Raw genomic sequence first — 20,647 nt, 5'->3', positions numbered from 1 at the left:
CAGATGGCTGCTTGTGCATTTGATGGAGCTGCAAACTTCTCTGGAAGACATAGTGGAGCACAATCTTTGCTCAGATAAAAGTGTAACCCTAATCTCTCCTATACACACTTCAGAGGCCATCTACTCCAACTAGCACTAGTACAAGCTGTAGACTTTTCAAAAGACATTTAAAAAGCTATAAATTTGTCTTCATTATATTTTTTTTCAGCAAGAGTCCAAAAAGACTGAATATCTTGGAAAATATAGAAGATACACTGGGACTGAAGTTCAGATTAGTCCAACCTGGAAAAACCCTCTGGCTTTCTCATGAGCGATCCTTGGCTATCTTAAAATTACTCCAGCCGGACTGGCTTTGGATAGTATCTATCAAGATGAGATGGATCTAAGTAGGGAGACTAGTGGATTACTTTTGGGACTACATTCAGAGAAGACTATTGCCCTTTTCTCTCTTGTAAGTCTACTGTTGAAACCACTTGGGTCATTAAACAATGCCATCCAGGCATCCTCTACAACAGTAGTAGATCTTTGTCCAGCAATAGAAGCTACATTTGGATCAATCAGAGAGCTATCCATTGAAAAAGTACTGGAAGATTTCAGTCCAAAAGTTGACTAATGAAGGCTTTTATATTGAATCGTTCAGTGAAGAGGACAGGAAGTGTTTGTCCTGAAAAAGTACTGAAAACTGAAAAAGTACACAGACTTATTTTGCACAGCAAGCCTGGGAGCCTTCCACCCAGAGCCCCACATGGAGCCTGGCCCGAACCGCCTCTCCCTTCCCCACAGAGCCCCGCATGGAGACTGGCCCGATCCCCCTCTCCCTTCCCCCCACAGCCACGCGTGGAGCCTGGCCCGAACCACCTCTCCCTGCCCCGCATGGAGCCTGGCCCAACCCCCCCTCTCCCTTCCCCCCAGAGCTCCGCATGGAGCCTGGTCCAAGCCTCCTCTCCCTCTTGCTTCCCCTACCAACCCCCACGTGGATCCTGGACCAATCCCTTCTCCCTTCCCCTCCCAACCCCATGTGGACCCTGGCCCAAGACTCCTCTCCCTTCCCCCCAGAGCCCCGCATGGAGCCTGGCCTCACCCCCTTCTTCCTTCCCCCCGGAGCCCCGCATGAAGCCTGGCCTCACCCCCTTCTTCCTTCCCCCCCGGAGCCCCGCATGGAGCCTGGCCTCACCCCCTTCTTCCTTCCCCCCAGAGACCTGCGTGGAGCCTGGCCCAACCCCCCTCTCCCTTCCCCGCAGAGCCCCCAGCGGAGCAAAGCCGATTTATGGCAGCTGGGGATCTGGGGTGGAATAGCTGCCCACCCAAAAGAAGAACTGGTTTTATTGCAGCTGAAGAAATAATCCACTGCCCCAGATAACAGACATTGCTGTCCAGAAAATCAACCCTTGTATAATCTCTTCTGTTGTTCAACTTTTGTATTTATTTGAACAATCCACATTGCACTTTGCTTTGTAAAGGCTCGAATTCCCTGAAGTGGGGTGGTTTACAGTCAGGAGCACAGGCACAGAGTATTTCCAAAAGAAAACATGACCCACTGCATCTGCCAGGAATCGATTGCCCAGAAAAATGAACCCAGGGTGGAGATTTCAAAGGAGCTCAGCTGGGTCTTGCAGTGCATGAGAGGACCACAGCATTCCTCTGCTGGTACCCAGCAAAGCCTCTCTTCAAGGGGACCCATCACAGCCTGTCTCCAATGGCAGTCTTGAAACTGGGCTATGCATCCTCTCATTGGCCCAGAAGTAGATTGACCACACAGACCAGCCATCACTAGGTAGCAGTTTGTCCTGGCTGGACATGGCACCTGTATCACCCCCTGATCTCACATTTGGGCCACTCCCATGGCCAGACACACTGGAGGGAAAGGGTGACCCACAGCATCAGTAGGGCTCTATGAGTCTACTGAGGCCTCAGGCCTGGTGTCAAGGCCATAGCATGTTTGAGATGTTGACTGGGGAGAGAGGGGGGAATTAGAGAATGCAGGAAGGGAGATGTACTGTACTGTGGGCCTGTCTGTCTAAAATGAGCTTGTGTAGTGCCCGCGGGGCTCTCTCACAGTAGCTGGACACACTCAGAGCTGCATGCTCAGAATCTGGGAGCCATCTAGTTATGTAACTAATAGAGAGCTCTGGTTTAACCTATATGGCAGAGGTTCTCAAACGGGGGGGTGGGGGGGAGAAGAGACCCCCTGGAGGGGCACAGAATGTATTCTGGGGGGTGGCATGCAAAACTTTAGGAAACAAACCTTACTGTATCCATTCAGAGCTGTGCTCCTGCAGAGCGGCAGCTGCTGGCCGGGCACCCAGGTCTGAAGGCAGCATCGTCTCCAGCAGCAGTGGAGAAGCAAGCACAGCATTGTATGGTATTGTCACCCTTACTACGGCACTGCTACGGTCTGCGGCTCTACCTTCAGAGCCGGGTGCTCAGCTGGCAGCCGCTGCTCTGTGCTCTGGCTTCAGAGCTGGGCGGCCGGAGAGCGGTGGCTGTTAGCCGGGTGCTCAAAGTGGGGTGGGGAGCGTGAACTACTGCAGCGACAAAGAAGGGCGGGGGGCACGATCCCTGCCCTAGATCCCTGGCCTCCTTCTGAGTTCCTATAGCACCAAGGCTGCAGCAGACTCACAAGGAGATTGTCTCAGCTGCCTGGCCCTGCTGGAAAGCCCCACAGAGCTGCCCACTCTCCTCTCTGTCCCCTCTCTCTGCCTAAGCAGCAATGCATTGCCTGTCCCAAAACCAGCCCTTGCACAGTCTCCAGTGCTGCTCAATTTTTGTATTTGTTTTAACAGGGCACTTTGCTCTTAGGGCCCGAGCTTCCCCAAAATGCTGCAGCTCTGAGGAGCCATGTTGCTTTAAGCTCAGGAGAACGGGCACAATCTGAAATTCCACCCACCGAGTATTTTCAAAAGTGAGCATGGCCCATGGTGCCCAGGCTACGGTGCATCTGCCAGGAAGGGCGTGCTCAGGTAAATGAACCCGACATGGAGATTTCAAAGGGGCTCAGATGGTTCTCACAGTGCCCGAGATGGGGCCCAGCCCCAGCTCCACACTGCCTCAGCGCAGCTAACGCTGCTCTGCCTCCAGCACAGCTCCTTGGGCTGCTTGTCTGGCTCTCTGGCTGCTGCTCCCATAGGCGCTGACTTCTGCTTGCACCCCTGGGTGTTCAGCCCCCTGCCCTGCCCCACCCCCTCCCACCCCGCCCCATTCCAACCCCTTCCCCGCCTCCTCCACTGAGCGCGCTGCGTTCCCGCTCCTCCCCAGTCCTTCCCGGAGCTGGCTACAGCTGTTTGGCGGTGGCAAGCGCTAGGAGATAGGCGGAGGAGCAAGGACGCAGTGCCCTCAGGGGAGGAGGCGGAGCAGAGGTGGGGCAGGGCAGGGCAGGAGCTTGGCTGCTGGTGAGTGCAGAGCACTCACTAATTTTTCCCTGTGAGTGCTCCAGCCCCAGAGCACCCACAGAGTCGGTGCCTATGGCTGCTCCCCTTAACTCAGCTCAGCCAGCTCCACCTCATATGGAGGACAGGACCCCATGGTCCTCACTCCCTCATTGACCTGCCTGCCTTGTCAACCAGGTTGACCTGGAGTGTTGGCCTCTCCCCTTTTGCCCTGGGGATTGTCAGTGTTAGGGTCTTGATTTCTCATCACCCTTTCCCCATTCTTTTGGTGCCGGGAGAGGGCCAACCAAAAAAACCCCAGTCTATTCCAGTAAGGGGATACAGGACTCAATTAATAAAGAATTAAAGGGTGAGGGGGTATAATTATGCAAATCAACAAGGGTTTATAGAAAATACAGCCTGTCAAACTAACTTGATATCTGTTTTTGATGAGATTATCAACCAAATTTGTTAAGGCAACAGTATTGACATAATACACTTACATATACAATCAGTTGCACACCTAAAAAAAGGGAAATGACTGCCTAGGATGGAGTACTGCAGAAAGGGATCGGGGGGGGGGGGGGTCATAGTGGATCACAACTAAATATGAGTCAATGAGTGTAATGCTGTTGCAAAAAAAGCAAACATCATTCTAGGATATATTAGGAGTGTCGAAAGCAATATAGAAGAATTCTTCCACTCTACTCAGAACTGATACGTCCTCAGCTGGAGTATTGTGTCCAGCTCTGGGAGCCACATTTCAGGAAAGATGTGGACAAATTGGAGAAAGTCCAAAGAAGAGCAACAAAAATGATTAAAGGTCTAGAAAACATGACCCATAGAGAAAAGGTTAAAAACACTGGGCATGTTTAGAATTGGTGGCGGGGGGGGGGGGGGGGAGACCAGTCTTCAGCTATATTAAGGGCTGTTCTAAAGCAGATGGTGATCGATTGTTCTCAGTGTTCCCTGAATGCAGGACAAGAAGTAATGGACTTAATCTACAGCAAAGGAGAATAACTAACCCTAGGTTAAAAGAAAAGGAGTACTTGTGGCACCTTAGAATCTAACAAATTTATTTGAGCATGAGCTTTCGTGAGCAACAGCTCACTTAATCGGACACATTCAGTGGAAAATACAGTGGAGAGATTTATATACACACACAGAGAACATGAAACAATGGGTTTTATCATACACACTGTAAGGAGAGTGATGATAAAACCCATTGTTTCATGTTCTCTGTGTGTACACATAAATCTTCCCACTGTATTTTCCACTGAATGCGTCCGATGAAGTAAGCTGTAGCTCACGAAAGCTCATGCTCAAATAAATTTGTTAGTCTCTAAGGTGCCACAAGTACTCCTTTTCTTTTTGTGGATACAGACGAACACGGCTGCTACTCTGTAACCCTAGGTTAGTTATCAGGAAAACCTTTCAAATATTTAGGGTAGTTAAGCTGCACAGATACACGGTGACTGAGATCAGGGCCCGTCACGCTGGGTGTTGCACAGACACACGGTGACCCAGATCAGATCCCAACTGGGGTCAATGGGCTGTAGCTCCATTGGAATCAATGGGGCAGATCCCAGCTGGGGTCAATGGGCCGTGGCTCCATTGGAGTCAATGGGGCCAGATCCCAGCTGGGGTCAATCAATGTTGCTTCACTGGAATTAATGCCAGTTTATACCAATTGATTGTCTGGCCCAGTAATTTCTGCTCTGTAAAAATATACTATTTGTTGCCACGGACAAAGTGACTGGATGGTTCAAGGTAATACAGTAATACACATACCGACCAGATTCTCCACTCCCTCAGCCTGGTGGAAATCTGGAGTAGCCTCATTGGAGTCACTGGGCTGGTTATACAACGTAGCTTCCGCTGGCCCCACGAGGCTATTTTGCAGCATAGTGATTCTTTTCCAAAAACTGCCCATGTCACCTGAAGCCTCCATGCTATATGTACCTTGGGGATAATCACTGCTTCCTGCCTCAGAGGGGGCCATGGGGGTGAACTCATCAATGCTCAAAGTGTGAGATGTTCAGACATGACAGTAATGGGAACCAGATAAGCATTGAGAGCTCCATCCATCACCAAAACCCAGCCCCCATTGCTCTAATGAACCAGACCCCACTCCCCTCCCAGAGCCAGGGAGAGAACCCAGGAGTCCTGGCTCCCAGCCCCCCTTGCTCTAATCCACTAGACTCCCCTCCCAGAACCAGGCATGGGCAGTGAGTGAGGCTTCCACTTGGGAAGGAGGCAGTAATTCCCAGCCCTCCTCTTCTGCCTTTGGCCCCACCCATACTCCACCACTGCTCTGCCCCAGGCCGTGCCCCTTGCTTTGCTGAGGCTCCACCCCCTCCCCACCATTCCCTCCCCCTCCCCGCCACCACGTGCTTTTCCCCTTCCAGCCAAATCCCTGAACCCAAGCAAATGATATTTGGAAAAAAAAAAATCTCCACTTTTCTGCAATTTCTTTCTAAACAAAATGGAGCATATTCTTCATTCATGGTGTGTGTGAAGACTAGACATGCAGCAGGTACCTAATTAAAAACACTAATCTTGGGAATAAAAAATGTCAGTCACAGGTTGTTTTTAATATGCTGATAGCTGACATGCAGGCAGCCAGCAAGTGCCCCGACCCCCTCTCATTGATCCTGGGGAACATATAATGGCAAGCAGCAGTGAAAGCTAGTTGAGAAAGCTCTGCCTTTCTTCACACAATAAAACAAGTTGCTGGGCCTCACCCTGAGCTGGCATTTGCCCCCTGACAGGAAAAAACAGCTGGAATCAGATGGCAAAAGCTGCCACCTCATTTTCACTTCACACAAACTAAGCTGGAGCACTTCCTGTGTTTACTGGTTCACCAGCAGTAAGCACCTCAGGCAATGAATAAGAACTGCCCAGGGACATGGCTCCTGGCAGTAAAATAAAGGCTGGCTGCTACTTTAACAATGACACCCGCTCAGCTCACAGAACCAAGGAGGCAAAAAGTCCCACGGAGACAGCATGGTGGTGCCAGCTCTATGCACCAGACTGGCAGACACTATATCCTGAGGGGTGAAGGAACCAAATCCCCAACCCCATTCTCATGGCCACCAGGCAAATGTAATCTCCTATCCTCTGAAAAGAGAGGAGTCCTATCCTACCAATACCTCTTCCCTCCTCCCTCTGCCCCCTTCCTTCCCTCCTCACCCTTCTCCCCCCCCAGGCTCCTCCCACTCAAGCTCTCCCCCCATGCTCCCCCAGCCCATTGCTTATCCGTGGGAATGCTCCTAAGGGCTCTGGCCCAGGGGGATCCATTGCTCAGCCTCAGCCACCCAGTCCCACTTAGCTAGCACTGACCCAGAGGACAGGACAGCATAGGGTGCCTGGTGCCACAAGTGATCCAGCCCTCCCAGCAGCACACTGACTGGGCTAGCTGGCCTGCCTGCATCTTTGCCTAGCCCTCCCGCCTCCTACTTTGAAAGTTAGGATGGGAGCAGGCCTGGTCGGGCCCTGCTTCTCCGCTTCCAGCAAGCTGCTCCAGCATCACACAGTGGGAGGAGGTGTCATCCCATTAGCGTGACCAGACAGCAAGTGTGAAAAATCAGGACGGGGGATGGGGGGTTGTCAAGGTTCCTTCCCCACTCTGAACTCTAGGGTACACATGTGGGGACCTGCATGAAAACCCCCTAAGCTTATTTTTACCAGCTTAGGTTAAAACTTCCCCAAGGTACAAACTATTTTACCTTTTGCCCTTGGACTTTATTGCTGCCACCACCAAGTGTCTAACAGATATATAACCGGGAAAGAGCCCACTTAGAAACACCTTTCCCCCCAAAATCCTCCCCAAACCCTACACCCCCTTTCCTGGGGAAGGCTTGATAAAAATCCTCACCAATTTGCATAGGTGAGCACAGACCCAAACCCTTGGATCTTAAGAACAATGAAAAAGCAATCAGGTTCTTAAAAGAAGAATTCTAATTGAAGTAAAAGAATCACCTCTGTAAAATCAGGATAGTAAATACCTTACAGGGTAATCAGATTCAAAACACAGAGAATCCCTCTAGGTAAAACCTTAAATTACAAAAAGACACAAAAACAGGAATATCCATTCCAGTCAGCACAGCTATTTGATCAGCAATTTAAACAAAACAGATTCGAATGGATATCTATCTAGATACTTACTAAGTTCTAAGACTCCATTCCTTTTCTATTCCCAGCAAAAGCATCACACAGACAGAGAGAGCCTTTGTTTCTCCCCCCCTCCAGCTTTGAAAATATCTTGTCTCCTCATTGGTCATTTTGGTCAGGTGCCAGCGAGATTATCCTAGCTTCTTAACCTTTTACAGGTGAAAGGGTTTTTCCTCTGGCCAGGAGGGATTTTAAAGGTGTTTACCCTTCCCTTTATATTTATGATAGGAGTATAAGAGCCTATATAAGAAAAAGACCCCAAAATTGGGACTGTCCCTATAAAATTGGGATATCTGGTCACCCTACGTCCCATAAAGTCCCAAATTGAAATTCTCCTGTGATCCAGGAGGAGAGCCTACTGCATGAACAAAACATAAAGGTTTGGGAATTGTAAAAAACACTTTGAAAAATTGCACTTCTAAGCACTTCCCATCTGAGGACCTCAAAGCACCTAACCAAAACTAAGGAATTTACACAAACTCCTATGAGGCAGGCTTGTGTTCTTATTATCCCTGTTTTTCAGATAGAGAAATTGAGGCACAGGCTTATTAAATCCCCTATCTGCTGCCTTTTTAAATCAATGGAAAGACTATCCTTGAGATCAAGCCTTAAATGACGGGTCCAACGTCACATTGGAAGTCTGTGACGGTAAGGAGGGGCATTAATAAAACCCCAGCTTTTCACATTTCTAGCAGTGGGGAGCACAGGCCACCAGCTGCATTGAGGTGGGCAATCAACTTGAAGCCTCCACCTCCTTCAGTACAGTGACTCAGTAGTGAGGCTGCACCGGACCCTGACACAGTGCAAGGGCTAGGCCTGCCCCAGAAACAACCCAGAGCCCTACCCCCCTGTGCCAGATGCACCAGGTGAGGGTGGGCGCAGCCCAGCAGGATCCAAGTGTGCAGGGATCCAAGTGTGGGGTGAGAGGTTTCTGTGTGGGGCAATCTGGGTGTGGGCAGCTCAGTGGGGGAATCTGGATGCACAGGGGCTCATTGCCGGGTTCTGGGTGCAGAGGCCATGGGATTCTGTGGGGATCCAGGTGATGGTGGTTGGGCTCAGCAGGGGCGGGGGCGGGTCTGGTTATGAGAGATGGGACTTGGGGTCCAGGTGCAGGTTGTTGGAGCTCAGTGGGGTGAGGGTCTGGGGGTGGGAGGCTCGTTGGAGGGATCCAGGTGCAGGAGGCTGGGGCTTCTCAGGGGGAGGGTTCGATGGGCCTGCTTAATGGGGGAGGTCCAGCTGCTACTGAGGGATGCCACATGCTGGGCTCCTATTCCCCACCCCCTTTCCTTCTCCATCCCCCGCCCCTCACTCCTGCCTTCCCCTCCCCACTCTATTCCACCCACTTCCTTCCCCACTGCCTCTACCCTCCACCCCCACGATCCTTCCCTCATTTCTCCCACCCCCCTACCCAGCCCCACAGGAAACAGGAAGGCTCCCAGCACACAGAGGTGACTGGTTCTAGGACCCAGGGGGCTGCATTCAGCTGCAGAGTCTGTGGAGTCCCAGGCAGCAGGGTGGCTCTGTGTATGGGGGGGGCAGTGGCACGTGACCTGTGTGCCCTAAAACACCCCCCCCCCCGCCCCGCCCCGGCTGCAGCACCTGTGTGGGAAAGCAATGCCTTCCTTTGCCTCAGATATATGCCTGCCCATGGAGCCAGGGAGAGAACCCAGGAGTCCTGGCTCCCAGCCCCCCTTGCTCTAACCCACCAGCCCCCACTCCCCTCCCAGGGCTGGGGAGAGAACCCAGGAGTCCTGGCTCCCAGCCCCCCTTGCTCTAACCCACCAGCCCCCACTCCCCTCCCAGGGCAGGGGAGAGAACCCAGTCCTGGCTCCCAGCTCCCCTTCCTCTAACCCACCAGCCCCCACTCTCCTCCCAGGGCAGGGGAGAGAACCCAGGAGTCCTGGCTCCCAGCCCCCCTTGCTCTAACCCACCAGCCCTCACTCCCCTCCCAGGGCTGGGGAGAGAACTCAGGCGTCCTGTCTGTTTCTGCTTCCTCCACAAGCATAGGCACAAGCCGCAGCTATCTCAGCGCAGGAGATTAGCTGTCTCCTGCACCCAGGATTGCCATGTCTCGAGCACGATTAGAGGTGACCTGTGACTGGGACAAAAGTCTGCCCTTCTTGTCGTTGCACTTTGAGTTGTTTTCCAGGCTGCTGGCAGCCCCCTCAAAGGGAAGAGGACTGAACCCAGCAGGGTGAGAGATTGCCTGGCCCCCAGCCCCGAACCAAATTCCAACTGCCCAGCACTGCTGAGGGCAAGGCTGGGCACCCAGCCTCATCTCGGCAGGCGCTTCAGGGGCTGGAAACACATGGGGATTGGATAAGCAGCCCCCAAAGTATCTGTATGGGCCAGGAGGGGTAAGGGGGCAGCTGGGCCTGAGCAGGTAGGAAGGAATGAGGCGAGTCCCTCATAATGGGCAATTTGTATGGGTGGACCGGGAGGGTCAGGGGATAGGGCACTAGGCTGGGAAGCAGGACTCCTGGGGTCCATCCCTGGTTTGGAGAGGGGAGTAGTGAGGTCTAGTGCGGGCCTGGGATCCAGGACTCCTGGGATCTATCTCTGGAAGGGGAGGGAGTCGAGTGGGTCAGAGCAGGGGGGCTGGGAGTCAGGACTCCTGGGGTCCATCCCTGGTTTGTGGAAGGGAGTGGGGTCAAGTAGATTAAAGCAGGGAGAGCTGGGGTCAGGTCTCCTGTGTGATCACAGTTAGTCTGTCTATGCCTCAGTTTTTCCTCCATAAAATGGGTGTAGTGGTCCCATGCTCTTATAGGGGGCGTTGTGCGGATAATTTAATGTTGGCTAAGGGAGGTGGGATAATCTGGCATTGGGGGTGGGGTGGCTCAAAGATATCAAGTACCATAGAAAGGACAGTCCCTTTGGGATGGAGGCACAGAGACTGGAAGTTGTGTCTGGCAGGTTCATTCCCCAGCAGCAGAGATTCTCCTCCAAGGATCCACTCTGGACAGCTGCTTTAGCTCCTGAGCCGGAGGCTGGTTGGTCACTGCAGATCCCATATCTCCCTTTAGCTGCCCACATCCTAGCTGTCCTCCTGGGCTCTACTTCCTTGCGGGGTTATCCCAAGATGAAGGTCTACAGAGAAAAAGGTAACTACTGCATGGTTTCCAGGGTATCAAAGAAACAGACCCCTGTACGCCCTGGTGCACCTTCACAGGGCCCTACGCACCAGCTAGCCACACCATCGAGATACCCCATTCTCCCATCCTCTGCAGGGAGACTGACAATTCCCACTCCCCTCTGCTACCCTGTGCCCATGATACTGTATAGCCGCCCCTTCCCCTTCCCCTTCCCCACACCTACCCTACCCTCTGCTGCCCTGAGCCCATGATACTGTATAGCTGCCCCTTCCCCTTCCCCACCTCACCTGACCCTCTGCTACCCTGTGCCCATTACACAGTATAGCCACCCTTCCCCACTGCACCCCACTCCCACCCTATCCTCTGCTGCCCTGTGCCCATGATACTGTATAGCCGCCCCTTCCCCTTCCCCACCCCATCCCACCCTACCCTCTGCTACTCTGTGCTCATTACACAGTATATCTGCCCTTCCCCACCCTCCCCTCTGCTGGCCCTCAAGCCCATTACATAGTATAGCTGCCCCTTCCCACCTCTCACAATCTGGGTCTTGAGGATACCTGTCCTTTCCCAAGTCTCTGATTATAAATAGGGTTGTCAAGCCATTAAAAAAATTAATTGTGATTAATCGTGCAATCAATCATGCTGTTAAACAATAATAGAATACCATTTATTTAAATATTTGTGTATATTTTCTACATTTTCAAATATTAATTTCAATTACAACACAGAATACAAATGTACAGTGCTCACTGTATATATATTTTGATTACAAATATTTGTACTGTAAAAACAAAATAAATTGTATTTTTCAATTCACCTAATACCAGTACTGTAGTGCAATCTCCTTATTATGAAAGTTGAACTTACAAATGTAGAATTTATGTCGAAAAAAACTGCATTCAAAACCAAAACAATGGAAAACTAGAGCTTAAAGTCCACTCGGTCCTTCTTGTTGTTCAGCCAATCGCTGAGACATACAAGTTTGTTTATGTATTCAGGAGATAATGCTGCCCGCTTCTTGTTTATAATGTCACCTGAAAGTGAGAACAGTCATTCACATGGCACTGTTGTAGCCAATTATGCAAGATATTTACATGCCGGATGTGCTAAAGATTCGTATGTCCCTTCATGCTTCAACCACCATTCCAGGGGACATGTGTCCATGCTGATGACAGGTTCTGCCTGATAACAATCCAAAGCAGGGTGGACCAACACATGTTCATTTTCATCAATTGAGTCAGATGCCACCAGCAGCAGGCTGATTTTCTTTTTTGGTGGTTTGGGTTCTGTAGTTTCCGCATCGGAGTGTTGCTCTTTTAAAACTTCTGAAAGAATAGGAGTACTTGTGGCACCTTAGAGACTAACAAATTTATTAGAGCATAAGCTTTCGTGAGCTACAGCTCACTTCATCGGATGCATTTGGTGGAAAAAACAGAGGAGAGATTTATATACACACACACAGAGAACATGAAACAATGGGTTTATCATACACACTGTAAGGAGAGTGATCACTTAAGATAAGCCATCACCAACAGCAGGGGGGGGGGAAGGAGGAAAACCTTTCATGGTGACAAGCAGGTAGGCTAATTCCAGCAGTTAACAAGAATACCTGAGGAACAGTGGGGGGTGGGGTGGGGGGGGAGAAATACCATGGGGAAATAGTTTTACTTTGTGTAATGACTCATCCATTCCCAGTCTCTATTCAAGCCTAAGTTAATTGTATCCAGTTTGCAAATTAATTCCAATTCAGCAGTCTCTCGTTGGAGTCTGTTTTTGAAGCTTTTTTGTTGAAGTATAGCCACTCTTAGGTCTGTGATCGAGTGACCAGAGAGATTGAAGTGTTCTCCAACTGGTTTTTGAATGTTATAATTCTTGACGTCTGATTTGTGTCCATTCATTCTTTTACGTAGAGACTGTCCAGTTTGGCCAATGTACATGGCAGAGGGGCATTGCTGGCACATGATGGCATATATCACATTGGTAGATGCGCAGGTGAACGAGCCTCTGATAGTGTGGCTGATGTGATTAGGCCCTATGATGGTGTCCCCTGAATAGATATGTGGACAGAGTTGGCAACGGGCTTTGTTGCAAGGATAGGTTCCTGGGTTAGTGGTTCTGTTGTGTGGTGTGTGGTTGCTGGTGAGTATTTGCTTCAGATTGGGGGGCTGTCTGTAAGCAAGGACTGGTCTGTCTCCCAAGATCTGAGAGAGCGATGGCTCGTCCTTCAGGATAGGTTGTAGATCCTTGATGATGCGTTGGAGAGGTTTTAGTTGGGGGCTGAAGGTGATGGCTAGTGGCGTTCTGTTGTTTTCTTTGTTGGGCCTGTCCTGTAGTAGGTGACTTCTGGGTACTCTTCTGGCTCTGTCAATCTGTTTCTTCACTTCAGCAGGTGGGTATTGTAGTTGTAGGAATGCATGATAGAGATCTTGTAGGTGTTTGTCTCTGTCTGAGGGGTTGGAGCAAATGCGGTTATATCGTAGCGCTTGGCTGTAGACAATGGATCGAGTGGTATGATCTGGATGAAAGCTAGAGGCATGTAGGTAGGAATAGCGGTCAGTAGGTTTCCGATATAGGGTGGTGTTTATGTGACCATCGCTTATTAGCACGTAGTGTCCAGGAAGTGGATCTCTTGTGTGGACTGGTCCAGGCTGAGGTTGATGGTGGGATGGAAATTGTTGAAATCATGGTGGAATTCCTCAAGAGCTTCTTTTCCATGGGTCCAGATGATGAAGATGTCATCAATGTAGCGCAAGTAGAGTAGGGGCATTAGGGGACGAGAGCTGAGGAAGCGTTGTTCTAAGTCAGCCATAAAAATGTTGGCATACTGTGGGGCCATGCGGGTACCCATCGCAGTGCCGCTGATTTGAAGGTATACATTGTCACCAAATGTGAAATAGTTATGGGTCAGGACAAAGTCACAAAGTTCTGCCACCAGGTTAGCCGTGACAGTATCGGGGATACTGTTCCTGACAAATGCATCCGATGAAGTGAGCTGTAGCTCACGAAAGCTTATGCTCTAATAAATTTGTTAGTCTCTAAGGTGCCACAAGTACTCCTTTTCTTTTTGCGAATACAGACTAACACGGCTGCTACTCTGAAACCTGTGATTATGCAAGGCACTGAATTTAGCCGTATAGAGTGGAAATCTGTCAACTTCATGAAAAAACTCGCACAGATACAGACAGACATCATCTTCCTCTCCAAATGCAAACAGATGGACATCATACCGAAAGGACTGAAGGTAAAAAATCCATTACAATCTACATACCACACAGACTATGCTGACAGCTTGTGCCACACACTCTCAAGGAAACTGCGGAACCACCTGATCAACATCCTCTACAGCAAACAGGGAAAGATTAAGAATGAGCTCTCAAAACTGGATACTCTCATAAAGAACCAACCTTCCACACAAACTTCCTCGTGGCTGGACTTTACAAAAACTAGACAAGCCATTTACAAAACACACTTTGATTCTCTACAAAAGAAAAAGGACACTAAGCTATCTAAACTACTATATGCCACAAGGGGCCACAACAATGGTTCCCGTAACCCACCCAGCAATATTGTTAATCTATCCAACTATACTCTGAGCCCAGCGGAAGAATCTGTCCTATCTCGGGGCCTCTCCTTTTGCCCCTCCACCCCCACGAACATGATACAGTTCTGTGGTGACCTAGAATCCTATTTTCGACGTCTCAGACTCAAGGAATATTTCCAACACACCTCTGACCAACATATTAACCCACAGAGACCTTCCTGCCAACACTACAAAAAGAAGGATTCTGGGTGGACTCCTCCTGAAGGTCGAAACAGCAGCCTGGATTTCTACATAGACTGCTTCCGCCGACGTGCACGAGCTGAAATTGTGGAAAAGCAGCATCGCTTACCCCATAACCTCAGCCATGCAGAACACAGTGCCATCCACAGCCTCAGAAACAACTCTGACATCATAATCAAAAAGGCTGACAAAGGAGGTGCTGTCGTCATCATGAATAGGTCGGAGTATGAACAAGAGGCTACTAGGCAGCTCTCCAACACCACTTTCTACAAGCCATTACCCTCTGATCCCACTGAGAGTTACCAAAAGAAACTACAGCATTTGCTCAAGAAACTCCCTGAAAAAGCACAAGAACAAATCCGCACAGACACACCCCTGGAGCCCCGACCTGGGGTATTCTATCTGCTACCCAAGATCCATAAACCTGGAAATCCTGGACGCCCCATCATCTCAGGCATTGGCACCCTGACAGCAGGATTGTCTGGCTATGTAGACTCCCTCCTCAGGCCCTTCGTTACCAGCACTCCCAGCTATCTTCGAGACACCACCGATTTCCTGAGGAAACTACAGTCCATTGGTGATCTTCCTAAAAACACCATCCTAGCCACTATGGATGTAGAAGCCCTCTACACCAACATTCCACACAAAGATGGACTACAAGCCGTCAGGAACAGTATCCCCGATACTGTCACGGCTAACCTGGTGGCAGAACTTTGTGACTTTGTCCTGACCCATAACTATTTCACATTTGGTGACAATGTATACCTTCAAATCAGCGGCACTGCGATGGGTACCCGCATGGCCCCACAGTATGCCAACATTTTTATGGCTGACTTAGAACAACGCTTCCTCAGCTCTCGTCCCCTAATGCCCCTACTCTACTTGCGCTACATTGATGACATCTTCATCATCTGGACCCATGGAAAAGAAGCTCTTGAGGAATTCCACCATGATTTCAACAATTTCCATCCCACCATCAACCTCAGCCTGGACCAGTCCACACAAGAGATCCACTTCCTGGACACTACGTGCTAATAAGCGATGGTCACATAAACACCACCCTATATCGGAAACCTACTGACCGCTATTCCTACCTACATGCCTCTAGCTTTCATCCAGATCATACCACTCGATCCATTGTCTACAGCCAAGCGCTACGATATAACCGCATTTGCTCCAACCCCTCAGACAGAGACAAACACCTACAAGATCTCTATCATGCATTCCTACAACTACAATACCCACCTGCTGAAGTGAAGAAACAGATTGACAGAGCCAGAAGAGTACCCAGAAGTCACCTACTACAGGACAGGCCCAACAAAGAAAACAACAGAACGCCACTAGCCATCCCCTTCAGCCCCCAACTAAAACCTCTCCAACGCATCATCAAGGATCTACAACCTATCCTGAAGGACGAGCCATCGCTCTCTCAGATCTTGGGAGACAGACCAGTCCTTGCTTACAGACAGCCCCCCAATCTGAAGCAAATACTCACCAGCAACCACACACCACACAACAGAACCACTAACCCAGGAACCTATCCTTGCAACAAAGCCCGTTGCCAACTCTGTCCACATATCTATTCAGGGGATACCATCATAGGGCCTAATCACATCAGCCACACTATCAGAGGCTCGTTCACCTGCGCATCTACCAATGTGATATATGCCATCATGTGCCCGCAATGCCCCTCTGCCATGTACATTGGCCAAACTGGACAGTCTCTACGTAAAAGAATGAATGGACACAAATCAGACGTCAAGAATTATAACATTCAAAAACCAGTTGGAGAACACTTCAATCTCTCTGGTCACTCGATCACAGACCTAAGAGTGGCTATACTTCAACAAAAAAGCTTCAAAAACAGACTCCGAGAGACTGCTGAATTGGAATTAATTTGCAAACTGGATACAATTAACTTAGGCTTGAATAGAGACTGGGAATGGATGAGTCATTACACAAAGTAAAACTATTTCCCCATGGTATTTCTCCCTCCCACCCCACCCCCCACTGTTCCTCAGATATTCTTGTTAACTGCTGGAATTAGCCTACCTGCTTGTCACCATGAAAGGTTTTCCTCCTTCCCCCCCCCCCCTGCTGTTGGTGATGGCTTATCTTAAGTGATCACTCTCCTTACAGTGTGTATGATAAACCCATTGTTTCATGTTCTCTGTGTGTGTGTGCATATAAATCTCTCCTCTGTTTTTTCCACCAAATGCATCCGATGAAGTGAGCTGTAGCTCACGAAAGCTTATGCTCTAATAAATTTGTTAGTCTCTAAGGTGCCACAAGTACTCCTTTTCTTTTTGCGAATACAGACTAACACGGCTGCTACTCTGAAACTTCTGAAAGAATGTTCCACACCTCGTCCCTCTCAGCTTTTGGAAGGCGCTTCAGATTTTTAAACCTTAGATCGAGTGCTGTACCTATCTTTAGAAACCTCACATTGGTACCTTCTTTGTTTTGTCAAATCTGCAATGAGTATTCTTAAAATGAACATGTCCAGCACATCCGAGTCACCATCCAAGACTGCTGTAAGATGAAATATATGAAAGCATGTGAGTAAGACATAGAGCAGGAGATGTACAATTCTTCCCTATGGAGTTCAGTCACAAATTTAATTAATGCATTTTTTTAACGAGTGTCATCAGCATGGAAGCATGTCCTCTGGAAGGTGGCCGAAGCATGAAGGGGCATACGAATATTGTGCATATCTGGCATGTAAATACCTTGCAACGCCGGCTGCAACAGTCCCATGTGAACACCTATTCTCACTTGCGGGTGACATTGTAAATAAGAAGTGGGCAACACTATTTCCCTCAAATGTAAATAAACTTGTTTGTCTTAGCGATTAGCTGAACAAGCAGTAGGACTGAGTGGACTTATAGGCACTAAAGTTTTACATTGTTTTGGAGTGCAGTTATGTAACAAAAAACCTTCATTTGTAAGCTGCATTTTCATGATAAAGAGATTGCACTACCGTACTTTTATGAAGTGAATTGGAAAATACTATTTCTTTTATCATTTTTACAGAGCAAATATTTGTAATAAATAATAATATAAAGTGAGCATTGTACACTTTATATTCTGTGCTGTAATTGTAATCAATATAATTGAAAATGTAGATAAAAGAACACCCAAAATATTAAATAAATTTCAATTGGTATTCTATTGTTTAACAGTGTGATTAAAGCTGTGATTAATCACATTTAATTTTTTTTTAGTTAATCGCGTTAGTTAACTGCGAGTAATCAACAGCCCTAATTGTAAATGTTTTTATGTTCTATGAGAATCTCTGCCCAGAGTCCTCCCTGCTGTAGTTAGTTTCCAGAGCCTGGGAAAGGGGAATGGATGAGCTCTTGTTTGAGCTACTGAAATAGGCTTTGCTGCTTCTATCTGTAAGCCTAGGATCTCACCTGCTGCATTGTCTCTCTCCACAGAGGATGTCATTCTGGACCCAGACACAGCTCATCCCAGTCTGACCCTTTCCAAGGACCGGAGAAGTGTGACAGCCACAAACACAAGGCTGGCTCTGGCCAATGACCCGGAGAGATTTGACATTTACTCCTGCTTGCTGAGCTCTGATGGCTACATATCAGGGATGCGTTATTGGGACATGGAGGTGGCCGGCACAGGGGGCTGGGCTCTGGGTGTCACTAAGGAGTCTGCCAGCAGGAAGGGATGGTTCAATTTCAGTCCTGAGCAAGGAACCTGGGCCATCCAGCTCTCCGTGGGCCAGTACCGGGAAGTCACCACAGATTGGAGCCCACTGGACCCGCCCAAGAGCCCCAGCAAGATCAGAGTGTATTTGGACTATGAAGGAGGGGTTGTGTGCTTCTATGATGCAGACACCATGGCCCCCATCCATGTCTTCACCTCCTCCTTCAAGGGGAAGATCTACCCATTCTTCTGGGTCTGGTCTGTAGGGACTTCCCTTAGACTGTATCCCCCTGCAACTCTCCAATAACTGAGGGCACCGTCTAGAGGCTGCTGCCCTTTCTAAGGACATCAGTGGACATTGGATTGTGTTTTGTCTCAACCAGAGATTGAAGTGTGAACACGGTAATGCGTCTGGATTTTAGCCTATGATGCAGCATCTCTCGTAAACACCTCTGTTCTGCCTGCCATACTGCCCCTTGTTCATGGATGGGAAATGCTCCCTAATAAAACCCAAGCAGCCGCTACCTCCTCCTTCCCCTTCTTAATTGCCGTCTCTGCCACAATGCCTCTAGAACTCAGGCGGGTGATCAGGACTAGGCAGGTGATCTGCTGTGACTATGACTCTTCTTTATCTTTCCTATCCTACTCTACCTCTATCTCCAATTGAAAAGAAATACACCTGGTCCCCCTGTAGCTAGCTAAGCTGGTCCAATTCTTCCCTGTACCGTGGAGAAATGAGAATTCTGGCTTAGTACAAACATTCATTCTTTTGTTCTAGAGGGAACTGATAAAGATAAGATGGCAATGCAGGTCTTTCCTTCTAGGGGTATAGAGTATAAACTGTCAATAAATACACTGAAGCTGGAAATAAGGAGGAGGTTTCAATTCTAACCATCAAAGGAGTGAGCTTCTGGAACAGCATCCCAACTGGAATTGGATGGGGTGGGGGGGGGGCCGGGGGAACCAACCTATTCAAGGAGGGATTGTGAAAAGTTTGTGAACAAGATTATATATGGGATTCTCTGCAATAGCACAGACTGAACTCTGTCACCCAGAAGGTCCCTTCCAGTTCTATGTCCATAGGTGAAAAGAAACTAAGACAAGCCATGACCTTTAACACATTGGCTTCCTCCCTAATTTTCTTACCTGAGGCAAGGATGCAACCACCTGTCATGGGGTAATTACACTTCTGGCATATTGAGACGGTATGTGTAGGGTGAGAGCAGCGATGCTGGGTAGGTCACTAGCTGTTTTTAAGAAACTACATAGACTCATAATAGATGCTGATGGAGGCTAGAAGTAGTCCCTGTCTTCTCCTATTTTGAGCTTTTGAGAAAACATGGCATGTGGTTGCAATGGCAGATCTTTCCAGGGACCAGTCGCCCCGAGCAGGACTTTCCAGAGTGATTGAACTCACTCGCTCATTTGCACCATACTGGGCAGGACAGGGGGTTGAGTTGCAGGAGGAGGTGAAGGCTCCGGCTGGGAGTGCGGACCGTGGTGTGGGTCTGAGGATGAGAGATTTGGGGTGGAAGAGGTGGCTCTGGGCTGGGGCTGAGGGGTTTGAAGTGTGGGAGGGGGCTCTGGGCTGGGGCAGGGGGATGGGGCGTGGGAGGTGGTGAGGGGTGCAGGCTCCCAGAGGTGCTTACCTCAAGCAACTCCCGGAAGCAGACGCATATCACCGTTCCAGCTCCCAGGCGGATGTGTGCCAGGTGACTTTGCACGGTACCCAGTCAACAGGCACCACCCATGGGCCACTGTTCCCAGCCAATGGGAGCTGCAGAACCGGCGCTTGGGGCAGGGCAGCATGCTGAGCCCCTTGGCTGTCCCTGCACGTAGGAGCTAGAGGGGTAACATGCCGCTGCTCCCAGGAGCCACACGGAGCCAACGCAGGCAGGGAGCCTGCCTTAGCCCTGCTGTGCCACCGACTAAAGGCTGGAGCTGCAAGGGTCACTTTGTGACCAGGAGTTCCAGCTGAAATCTGGACACTGACCTGGGAACCCTAACCCCTTTAAAAGTCCACACTGGGAAACGTGCCGGTAATGAGTCCCTAAACTTCTGCCCTCAGTCTCTTCACTGGTTCTGTCTCTGCTAAGGTGGCCACCTTGGGATGGATGTATTCCTGGGGGATTCATCACATGACACGATCTTTAATTAAAGATGAACCTTGACTCCTGGAGGCTGGCGCCCCTAGGAGTGCTGATGTAAGGGGACTGTTGCCCCCTCACTAACATTCAGTGGGGGTGTTTTGGTTGGCTAGCTCTCAGTACTAAAAGGGGAAGGGTCTATGGGAAATCAGGACCCTGAGACTGACAGTCCCCAGGAACAATGGGGAGAGGCCAATGCCCCAGGTCAGCCTGAATGAGAGGGTGGGCAGGCTAATCAGGGAGTCAGGAGGCCAGGGAGGTCCCGTCCTCCGTGTGAGCTGGAATTGTCTGGGTCAGACAAAGTGGGGCCGAGCTAAGGAGAAAGCAGGGGCCCAAGCTGAGCTGTGCCAGATCCAGAGAGAGCAGACCCTGTCCTGGGAGCAGAGCTGCAGCCCCAAAGCCAGAGGCAGAGCCCAGAGAGAGCAGACT

The 20,647-nt window shown here is 49.6% G+C and overlaps 3 protein-coding genes across 10 annotated transcripts in view; 2 read left to right on the top strand and 1 right to left on the bottom strand.

Moving 5' to 3' along the window:
• Positions 1-20,647, bottom strand: part of LOC119842466 (zinc finger protein 271-like) — a 638,009-nt gene that overhangs the window by 329,814 nt on the left and 287,548 nt on the right. The gene's annotated exons all lie outside the window — the stretch shown is intronic.
• The window catches only part of LOC119843027 (zinc finger protein 850-like), a 765,636-nt gene that overhangs the window by 613,849 nt on the left and 131,140 nt on the right, over positions 1-20,647 (top strand). The window lies entirely within an intron of this gene.
• LOC119842517 (E3 ubiquitin-protein ligase TRIM39-like) lies at positions 8,785-18,989 on the top strand. Of its 5 annotated transcripts, none has more exons than XM_038370785.2 (4): positions 8,785-8,986; positions 9,541-9,732; positions 10,562-10,639; positions 17,852-18,987. In XM_038370785.2, the coding sequence occupies exons 3-4, from the start codon at positions 10,618-10,620 to the stop codon at positions 18,376-18,378; spliced, it is 549 nt and encodes a 182-aa protein (XP_038226713.1). In that variant the 5' UTR covers positions 8,785-8,986; positions 9,541-9,732; positions 10,562-10,617; the 3' UTR covers positions 18,379-18,987. The 5 variants fall into 5 exon arrangements, with proteins under 5 accessions (XP_038226713.1, XP_038226709.1, XP_038226710.1 ...); XM_038370781.2 differs by having other exon boundaries at positions 8,964-8,986; positions 10,452-10,639; positions 17,852-18,989; XM_038370782.2 differs by having other exon boundaries at positions 8,967-8,986; positions 9,546-9,732; positions 10,452-10,639; positions 17,852-18,989.

The sequence above is a fragment of the Dermochelys coriacea genome, chromosome 14, assembly GCF_009764565.3.
Source record: "Dermochelys coriacea isolate rDerCor1 chromosome 14, rDerCor1.pri.v4, whole genome shotgun sequence".
NCBI lineage: Eukaryota > Metazoa > Chordata > Testudines > Dermochelyidae > Dermochelys > Dermochelys coriacea.
Note: the sequence above shows the minus strand (reverse complement) of the source record. Positions and strands in the feature narration are given on the sequence as shown.

Coding starts and splice junctions, on each gene's coding strand:
- LOC119842517 (XM_038370781.2), top strand. CDS start 9,605: ATGTCTCGAGCACGATTAGAGGTGACCTGTGACTGGGACAAAAGTCTG. Junction 9,733..10,451: donor AGAGGACTGAACCCAGCAGG/GTGAGAGATTGC, acceptor TGTGTCTGGCAG/GTTCATTCCCCAGCAGCAGA. Junction 10,640..17,851: donor GAAGGTCTACAGAGAAAAAG/GTAACTACTGCA, acceptor CTCTCTCCACAG/AGGATGTCATTCTGGACCCA.